The sequence below is a fragment of the Rutidosis leptorrhynchoides genome, chromosome 7 (assembly GCF_046630445.1).
Source record: "Rutidosis leptorrhynchoides isolate AG116_Rl617_1_P2 chromosome 7, CSIRO_AGI_Rlap_v1, whole genome shotgun sequence".
NCBI lineage: Eukaryota > Viridiplantae > Streptophyta > Magnoliopsida > Asterales > Asteraceae > Rutidosis > Rutidosis leptorrhynchoides.
In genome coordinates this window covers 35,437,187-35,447,334 of record NC_092339.1, presented here as the reverse complement: position 1 = coordinate 35,447,334, position 10,148 = coordinate 35,437,187, and the positions used below count along the sequence as shown (strand labels likewise).

Below are 10,148 nucleotides of genomic sequence, written 5' to 3'. Positions count from 1 at the left end.
TATAATATTTTCTAATATGCGATAAAAACGAAATGCATTATAGCAATAATAAATATAACATGACATTATTAAAATCTATCCACAAAAATGTGTAATTTTTGTCGAAGATAGTACACAATTTGTTGAATTTACTATTAAACATAAATTATGAAAAATTAATTGTGCAATTTGTATGTTTATTTTGTTAGATATTCGTGTTTTATTGTATTATATCACAGTTATTTCATTATACGGTTGAAGGCAAAATGTAAATCTAACGATAAATGTATTTGTTAGAGTAATTATGTAAGCATATATCTATATTTATGTATTTGTAATATGTAATTCGGATGTTAACAGATATATTTATAGATACTTTTCAGCTATATCTATATTCATTTAAATTCATCCATATATCAATCATGAAGGGGTGGATCATATGGATATTCAATGGATCGGGTGGTCATTACCATCCCTACTTATGACCTCCAAACTCAGGTGGAGACAAGTGCCATAAGGAACCACTGTGGGCCGTTGTCCGGAAAAATAGGAGCATATGAGAAGAAATAGAGTGAGGGTGGAGAAGATAGAATGAAGCGGGTGTGAGTAAAGATGATAAAGGGGAAGAAAACGCACCAAAACGGAAAAAAGAACTCAGACGAAGAAATCTTCATAGGAAAACTAGTGCCGCCGAAAAAAAGAACAAGCCACCAAAGACTCCAAGCACCACACCGAAACGTAGAAAGTGGTGTGCAACCACCAAATTTCACCGCGTTCGAACAGCGGATGGAGGCTAGGTAGTCGAAATCGCTACAAGAGGGGAAAATGAGGCTACAAGAGGAAAGAAGAGAAAGCTAAGAGAATCCGGGCCATCAGCGAGATGGACCGTTACAAATTCGTTGTTATAAATGGTCAAAATCAAGAGTACTAGACCGTTACAAATAGGGCAACTTATAAGTTCAAATTTGCCATAGTTTTAACTGTTTGAACCCATGATATCTCATGTACAGGTACTGAATTCTACCATCTGAGATGAATTAAAAATTCAATATTGTTGCATTGTATCATGTCTGCCCATTCCCTGCCATGTTGTGGATGGTTTAGGGTTCAGAATGTGAGCCCAATAACTTTGAAGGGAACAAATATCTATAGCAACATAACACTAACATCTCAATTCTCAAGGATCCAATAATCCCATACTGCAAATAATTAAACAAATAAATACTTAAAATAATGATTAAAAAAAAACTCGTAACAAGAATAGCTCTTCATACTCCATAACAGGGACAAAATAGTGATTAGACTATACGGTCGAATCCAACGCCCTATTTCCCATTGGAAAACGCAGCCTCAGAAGGTGGGTTGAGCTCGTCCCATGCGTCAATCCAAGTGACCATAGCATCGGCTAACTTGATAAAGTAGTCATCAACCTTTCCTAACTTAGCCTTGACCTGTTTCGATAGCTCCTTGTAACAGCTCTGAACCGTGGTGCACTCTTTGGGCAGGGTTGCAGCTTGAAAGAACGGGATCAACTCTTCCTGCCAGTAAATACCTTTGTATTCCTTTTTCAGGTTCACGAATGGGTTGCTAGCCTTGCTGTGCCAAATGTATGGCAAACCCGTTTTGACACCTAAACCCAAATGGTCACAGATCACCTATAACAAGCAAATACAAAATGGCATTGGGTGAAAAGTGAAACCATGCAAATGAGCAGGCAAAATAACATATTTCAATCGTGCTAACCCAAGCTGCATTGGGTTGGTTTGACCACTTGACCTAGAGGCTATTTTTTAAGTGATGATTAAAAATTAAGACAATAATACATTAGGCGTCCCTGTGGTTTACTTCAAATTTCATGCGGGCTCCCAAAACTTTTTTTTATATGCGGGATCCTTGTACTTTACACTCATTTCGCGAGGGTCCCTGTGAGTAACGTGCGAGAACCCTCTACTTTACACTCGTTAAGTTGTATCCGTAAACCACAGGGACCCCTCTCGAAACGAGTGTAAAGGGACCCCGCACGTCAAAAAAAGTATACGGACCCCGCATGAAATCTGGGGTAAACCACAGGGACACCTCATGTAATTTTGTCAAAAATTAATAATGCATTAATTTGAATAATATAACTTCAGAGATTGTATGCACTAAAAATAAAACTGACTTTCAGCCTCTTTGCCTTGCGCCAATTGGCATGTTATCCTTTTAGTAAAATTTGCTACTTGACCGGTTTGAGATGAAACGGAACCTGAATCGCCCAATTCACAAGTATATGGGTAGAAGGTATTAATGTGTTACTATGTGTGCAGGGAGTCAAAAGTCATACCTTAATGCACCAACCGGCCCACATGTCATCGTAACGTCCAATTGGCTGACCATCACCCATTAGACCAAAGTACATTGCTGGACCGATCAACTCACGGTCAAAAGCAAGGTTCATTCCGCACATGGGGAAGAGGGTTCCCTTTGGTATGGTCATAACCGCATCCACATACCTAGTTATACATGGAACAAAAGATTAGAGTGAAAGATATGCAAATTGACCCAATTGACCCAATTTCATAAAGAGTCAACATTGTAAAAGAAAGACTAAAGAGACGCACCTAGTGTTCCTTTCACGAGGCTTCACGAGTTGTGTCGGGGCATCATAATCGGGGATGTTAAGCCACAAACCGTGAGAAACGGCAGTAGAGACACCCTCACGAAGACTGAACGGGTATCCACGAACGAAATCAGCACCTTCCCTATACGGGTCATATAGGGTGTTGAAGAAAAGTGGAGTTGATGGAGATAACAAGTTCTTGATGTGTTGCTCAAGTGCATTAATATCATTTCCAGAAGGATCTTTAGCAACCTATTGAACAATACTCATCATTAGCCAAATGTCTAATATACCCCTTTTAATGATAATAGACTACATGGAGACCTAAATTGGTATACTGATCAAACAGGTGATGTTAGCTAGAACACTTTTCGAACACATGATGCAACAATGTCTCTATATGGACCTATACATGTAGGTACACACATTACACATACATACTTGATTAATCCATAGTGAATTTATACGGAGTATCAAATTTCAGATATAATCCAAATCATAATTAGTGGTAATTAATCACTCAACAACATCCCAAACAGATTTGATAATTTAAAGATTATAATTTGAAGACAGCAACAAGCAAATCTGTGTTCAAAACCACATACAACCTTCTTAAAACTCTAGATCGCCCAAAATTCCATTGGATATTTGGATTTAGGTATGATCAAACATTTTTTAAAAATTCAAACCCGGAAAATATCGAGTGAGCATAAAAGCTGGATCTTGATGATTTTATTTTAATTCACAAACCCTAGAAGTCTAAAACAAGTGAAAAAAACATGGCCTGATTCAAAATTGTACGAAGTGAACACCAAGAAGCCTAGATCTAACGAATTTAATTTTAATCTTAAATGACTTCAACCAATTCAAAATAACAAAACTACACACGAAAAATTGGATCTAGATGCTTGATTTCAATCTTCAACTCTGAACACAAGTAAATACACAAAATTTAACCTTACCCAGCTCAAATATACAAATCAAACACATAAAAATTGGATCTTGATTTCAATCTTAAACCCTAGACACACGTAAATACCCAAAATTGAACCTTACCCAGCTCAATTATACAAACCAAACACATAAAAATTGGATCTTCATTACTTGATTTCAATCTTAAAACCTAGACACAACTCACACAAGTAAATACCCAAAATTGAACCTTACCCAGCTCAATTATACAAATCAAACACTTAAAAATTGGATCTTGATTACTTGATTTCAACTTAAACCCTAGACACAAGTAAATACCCAAAATTGAACCTTACCCAGCTCAATTATACAAATCAAACACATAAAAATTGGATCTTGATTACTTGATTTAAATCCTAAACCCTAAACACAAGTAAATACCCACAATTGAACCTTACCTAGCTCAAATATACAAATCAAACACATAAAAATTGGATCTTTATTACTTGATTTCAATCTTAAACACTAAAACAGCTTAAATCCCCAAACTTGAGTCTTACTCAATTCAAAACTACACACATTAAACACCCCCGAAACAAGAAATCAACAAATATAAAAATAATAAAGTGAAGAACTTACAAAGCAATCATCATCAATAGTATAGATATACTTTTTCTTGGAAACCATATAACCAAAGCACCGACAAGCAGAATCTTTAAAAGAAATGCACGAAGCTTTAGGACCCAGAATCCTGTTAATATCATTACGGTTATAGAGTTCATAATCAAAACCTTCAGGAACTTTAATGACCTTTGAAGGATCACCATCTTGTACGATGATTAAATGATATTGTTGGAAGAACGGTCTCCACATTTCAAGGAAATCAAGGTTTCGAATTGTGGGTATGACGATATCAAGTTCATCTTTTAATAATGGTGTTGGGATCACTGAAGAAGACATTGTTTTTGTTTGAAAGATTGAATATTTTGGGGGCTTTGATTGTGGAAAGAAGAAGATGGAGAGAAGGGTATATGTAAGGAAGATTGTGTAGACTTTTTAAATTGATGAGATGATTTAGGGGTTCCGAACAAATGTGAAATCTATCTATCTATCTATAGTTTCTAATAGTAAAATGATGACATCATAAAAAGGTAATTTTCTTTGTTAAAAAAAATTTTAAAATAAAAAAAAAAAATTAAGGCAATCTAGATGACGTCGTTAATACTAATTAATTAATTAAATTAAATTTAAGAAAAAAAAGGCCGTCCTTATATTTTCTAAATAAGTGTAACCCTAATTTAAAATCAGTGCCCCCGGCTCTCTCTCTCAATCTCAATCTCATATCTGCTAATTCGATTTTTGATCATCAAATCGTCAATTCAATGCTTATGTTTGAGTTATTAATTTTCATCACGTTCATGAAGGTTTTGTTGTTGTTATTGTTGTTGTTCATGAAGGTCACGCAGAAGGTTATCCGCAATTGCGTTCTCTCTTTAGCTTGGTGTGAGGTTTGTTATTATATTTTTTCAAGAGATATTCATGTCTAACCATTCAGATTTACATCAGGGATTTATTAGGCTTTTGAACAATGATTATGTGGATTTTGAACAACAATTTAGTTGTTTTGAACAATGATTTGATGTTGAGTGTCTTTGGTGTTTCTGATGATGATATATTGTTTTGCAGGTTCTCATAAAAAAAGGGAAGTATACACTCTGATTAGGTTTTGTTTTGTCTAAAATATTGATTTTTGTTGTATGAATTTTGTTACATTCTTACTAATGGTTTCAATTTTTTTACTTTTGTGGTTGTTTTATGTAGGTTTGAAAGAAATTACAAGTTGATCATCTTCTTGAAACAGGTTTGCCCTAGCTTTTCAAAATTTTAGCCTAAAGTTTTGATATTATTCCTATGGTGATTGTTAATGATGACAATTTTCAATTTAAATGTCATAATGTATGTATTGTGGATTTTGTGGTTTCGTTGTGAAAAGAGGCTGCTATTTTCATTCTTAGGGTTGCTATATCTCTTGATTTAAGTTGAGAATCGGAGCTAAAAGATCTAATAAGGTTCGATTCTAACTGTAGCCTGTAGCAGGTATGTTTTTTTTTTCCCCATGAATGTAGTTATATGTATAGCAAAATCTTGAGAGTATTCATACTTCACTGTCTCTTAGTTATGAAAGTTTTTATATGCAACTGTACTACGAAATAGTTTTGAAAGATAAATTATGGAAGCTTTTGTTGTAGGTTTCATGTAATACATGACCGATTCTTATGTGTTTCTTCGATAACATTTTGTCATAAGCATTCTGTTTTAGTTGTTGCAAAAATAAGTTGATGTTTGTTGCTACAATACTCTCTTAAGTTGATGTTTTATTCAAATTTATAAAGTTTATTATCACACTTTCTGTTTTACTAGGACGTTTGTTACTACAATACTCTCTTAAGTTGATGTTTTATTCATGATATGTATAACAAAATATATAGACATTGAATTTGTTATGCAATATTTTTTGTTATTCAATTGCAGAAGATGTAGCCACATGAATTAACTTAGTACTTTGTTCATAAGATGATTTTATATAGTATTGCCATTTTGTTTCGTATTCCACTACATACATCGTTACATGCACAATTGTATCACGTCAGGTGGATGAGAAGCTGAAGCTGACAGTCTCTTCTTCATAGCAAAGTATTGATTTAATTAAAGTTTTCTGCTATGTCGTGATACGTACTATGGATAGCAAAGTTTATTATCACACTTTATGTGGAAGGAAAAGTAGGCTATAAAGGATGGTGCTGCAGCTATGATCAATGTTGCACCTCTGACATCTCTTTAACCATTAGAGGTTATATCTAAAGAATGTGCAACTGATAAAATCACCGTTGTGCCTAAATTGTTCGAGACTACTGATAAATAATGGGTTATATGAGATTACACCTCTGTGTTTAGCTCGTGTCAATTTTGTCTTATTTTGTGATTCGCATGTTTACATGAAAGTGAACAGTTATTTTTTTTTCTTCTATTATCTTGTATCAGGTAAAACTCCAGATGCAACACGTAACCAAAATGGAGAATCAGTTTGAAGAGGTATTATCTGAAATTTTCTATGAATATGTATATAGTTTGAAACATAAAAGCTATGCATATTTTAATACCATCGATGCACTTTTGTTTTATGATCAATATAAATTGTCATTTATACAGAGGTATACCCTTGAATCTATTAAATGATAAATAAGTTGATTTGGGTATAATACTTTGCCTACTATGGGTCACACCAGTGACAGAACTTGAACCCGACCTGAGATAGGGCGAAACTAATTAATAGAGGGTAAAGACTAGAAAAACCCTTTTTTTAGTAAAAAAAAAATACCCCAAATCGAGCCGCGGGGCGGATACTCCCTTTTGTTTCTATTATGTTCCGTCCCTGGGTCACACATATACCTTTTTTAAAATACTTAGTAAAAGTAGGATTGAGGAGATCAAATGAGCCCAGAAAGAAAATGGGTCAAAAGTGTTGGAATTTTCAATTGGCTAAACAGTTGTATTAAATTTTACCATTGATCAGAGTTTTTCGTAATGGAATATACAAGTTGCTGTAACTGTAAAAGTAGGATCAAAATAGTGCATACCTCATTTCAGTCATCAAATTAGTGCTTTGCGTTGAACATCATGCGATTACGGTTAAAGTTTGTGTCTTTGTTGTTGATCTACTCCTTAGAATGAAGCACTATTGTTACAGGCACTATTGTATCACGTCAGGTGGATGAGAAGCTGAACTATCTAACATGTGCATGATGTCAGTTTGCATCTCAATGAGCAGAGGACGAACACAACAACAGATGCATCAGCAATGTATTATGAAACAGAGCTGGCACTTGATTCAATTAATCACTTAATATGGATAGTTATTAATGCAATGGATCTTTGAGTCACATATGAACGAACCACTTCTATTTTTACATATCAATTTGATGGTGTTCTCATAATTGATTTTTTATTTATTTTTTACACTATCGTGCAACACACGGGCTCATATTGGTGTTATTTGTCTATCTGATTGTCAACGTAATTTTAACTAAAAGACTTTAACATTTACATTTGTTTAATACCTAAAACATAGAAATTCAACTGTTTTATTTAAACAAACCCGTGGTTTTACGGGTCCTTTCACTAGTTGAGAAGAAATAAATAAATCAAAGAATTACATATACGGAGTTTTTTTTTTTAATTTTGAAAGGCAAATAAATATAAATATATATATATATTATATATATAATATATATAAACGAAATAATGTACATAGAGGTGTAGTAGCCAAATTAGGTACCAACACCGGACACGAGATTTACAAAGCAAAATACACAAGAGAACAAAAATACACGATACGACAATAGAAACCATTATAACAACAACGAAACAACACTTAACCCGGGTCGAGATTCACATCTAACACGTTTGGTGATGACGGACTAATAATCCATTGGTGCCACGATGAAAAGAGTTTTCTCGAACGATTTTTAATCCACTCAAAGGACTTCACTTGAACTTCGCTAACGATCTTAGATGTAGCCCAAGCGTCATTTTGAAACACTTTTAGATTCCTATTCTTCCATATTAGGTAGCATGTAACCCAAACAACCGCTTGCCATATTCTCTTGATTCTTGGAACCGAAACTAGTGCATTCGAACCTTTGATCATTTCATCAAGCGTGATACCCGATTGGAGGGGAAGATTCCACCATTTTAGGATGCCAATCCAAACTTCTTGAGCGGATTTGCATGAATAAATGGCGTGATCAACCGACTTGACCGCGTCATTACATATGAGGCATAATAACGAGTCTAGGTCGATCCCCCTCCGATCAAGTTCTTCTTTTACCGCAATTCTTTTCCTTAATATTCTCCAAACGAAAATTCCAATTTTTTGCGGGACAAGGTTGTTCTTGATGGTAGCCGAAGGAGTAGTCTCTCTTGAAATTAACTTATCGTCTATTATTTTAGCCATTGATTTTGTTACAAACGAACCACTTTTGTCACCCGAAAATTTCCACAATTGCATGCTCCATTTCCAGAAATCGAAACCGTTTTGATGGTGTCTGTCATGTTATTTAGTTCCCCATGTAGTCTGCCCGTGAGATCACGTGTCCATTCCCAATTAAAGTTCCATGAGTTGTCGACGAAAGAAACTCTGTTTTTGACGTTGATAGCAGGTTGCTTTTCTAAACGAAACAAACGCGGGAAGATGTCTTTAAAAGGGTCGAAGGTTGCCCACTGATCTGACCAGAAGCTGATGTCGCCACCATCTCCAATCTGTCTTTCGAAGAGGGTAGCCACGCTGATGCCGAGTTTATTAAGATCGTTTCCCACTTTGATGATGTTCTTCCAAGCTGTGTTCTGTTTTACGTAGACATTATCACGATTAGTACCCAACCCCCCGTCCCGCCCATAGATGCTTTTGATTGTTCTAACCCAAAGAGAATCACATTCGGTATAAAACCGCCACCACCATTTGATAAGTAGTGCCCAATTTTTTGCCTTAAGACTCCCAATATTTAACCCGCCCTCTTTGTAAGGTAAAAGAATGGTGTCCCATTTAACCCAAGAAAGTTTGGTATTATTCCCCGACCCGCCCAAAAAAAATTACGTCTCATACCTTCGAGTTGGTTGATGATGCAAGAAGGAGCCCGAAACAACGAGAAGTAGTATAGAGGGAGACTATTAAGTACCGCCTTTAGGAGTGTTAATCTACCACCGAATGACATCATTCTTGCTTTCCAATCCGACAAACGCTTGCTAAACTTATCGATAACGGGATTCCAAGCATCTTTTTTGTGAAGTTTTTCACCAATCGGCATCCCTAAGTAAGTGAACGGTAAGGACCCCGCTATACACCCCAATCTATTAGCCATGTGATCTATATCTCCACGAATCACCCCAATTCCATAAATGTGACTTTTTTGCATATTGATTTTTAATCCCGATACTTTTTCATAGCACTCTAAGGATTTATGCACGTTAATAATGTTTCTCTTATTCCAATCTCCGAAGAATATAGTATCATCCGCGAATTGGAGATGTGAAATATTAATCTTATCCCGCCCAATTTCTACCCCCTTATGATCTTGTTTCTAACCGGGATTTTTGCTAGAATATTTAACCCTTCGCTAGCAATGATGAAGAGATAAGGGGAGAGGGGGTCGCCTTGACGAATCCCTCTTTGTAGACAAAATTCTTTGGTCGGCGATCCATTAACAAGAACCGAAATGGATGCGGATTTAAAACAAGAATCAATCCATTTCAACCACTTTGACCCGAAGCCCATTTTTCTCATGATGTCAAAAAGAAAGGTCCACCGAACACTATCAAATGCTTTCTCAAAGTCCGCTTTAAATATGAAGCATTTAGACTTATTGTTTTTGACATCCCCAACCAACTCATTAGCAATAAGAATGCTATCAAGGATCGATCTTCCTCGGATGAAGGAGCTTTGTTCGTTACCAACAAGTTTATCTATCACAAAACGGATTCTATTTGCAAGCAATTTCGACAATATTTTGTAATAACTCCCAATGAGACTAATCGGTCTATAATCGCGCAAATTGATCGGATTGTTTTTCTTCGAGATTAAAGTGATGAACGAGGCATTGCA

General features: G+C 35.4%; 2 protein-coding genes and 1 long non-coding RNA gene across 3 annotated transcripts; 1 reads left to right on the top strand and 2 right to left on the bottom strand.

Annotated features, from left to right (window-relative positions):
- Nucleotides 1-1,075: 1,075 nt before the first annotated feature.
- Nucleotides 1,076-4,568, bottom strand: LOC139856807 (probable UDP-arabinopyranose mutase 2). Its single transcript, XM_071845514.1, has 4 exons — nucleotides 4,130-4,568; nucleotides 2,580-2,830; nucleotides 2,303-2,471; nucleotides 1,076-1,634 (listed from the first exon to the last, which is right to left on the bottom strand). Exons 1-4 carry the CDS (start codon nucleotides 4,448-4,450, stop codon nucleotides 1,305-1,307), a joined length of 1,071 nt encoding a protein of 356 aa, XP_071701615.1. The 5' UTR covers nucleotides 4,451-4,568; the 3' UTR covers nucleotides 1,076-1,304.
- Nucleotides 4,569-4,788: 220 nt separating this feature from the next.
- Nucleotides 4,789-7,496, top strand: LOC139857396 (uncharacterized). The gene is made up of 5 exons (XR_011762507.1): nucleotides 4,789-4,998; nucleotides 5,177-5,351; nucleotides 5,506-5,587; nucleotides 6,142-6,583; nucleotides 7,239-7,496. It is a non-coding gene; the product is annotated as an uncharacterized lncRNA (long non-coding RNA).
- Nucleotides 7,497-7,922: 426 nt separating this feature from the next.
- On the bottom strand, nucleotides 7,923-8,504 carry LOC139859098 (uncharacterized). The gene has a single exon (XM_071847907.1). It carries the CDS (start codon nucleotides 8,502-8,504, stop codon nucleotides 7,923-7,925), a length of 582 nt encoding a protein of 193 aa, XP_071704008.1.
- Between the last annotated feature and the right edge of the window lie 1,644 nt (nucleotides 8,505-10,148).

Excerpts from the sequence above, each read along its gene's own strand:
- LOC139856807 (XM_071845514.1), bottom strand. The coding sequence starts at position 4,450 with ATGTCTTCTTCAGTGATCCCAACACCATTATTAAAAGATGAACTTGAT. Across the intron at positions 2,831-4,129 it reads CTATTGATGATGATTGCTTT|GTTGCTAAAGATCCTTCTGG; the intron begins GTAAGTTCTTCA and ends ATTGTTCAATAG. Across the intron at positions 2,472-2,579 it reads CCTCGTGAAAGGAACACTAG|GTATGTGGATGCGGTTATGA; the intron begins GTGCGTCTCTTT and ends ATGTATAACTAG.
- LOC139859098 (XM_071847907.1), bottom strand. The coding sequence starts at position 8,504 with ATGGCTAAAATAATAGACGATAAGTTAATTTCAAGAGAGACTACTCCT.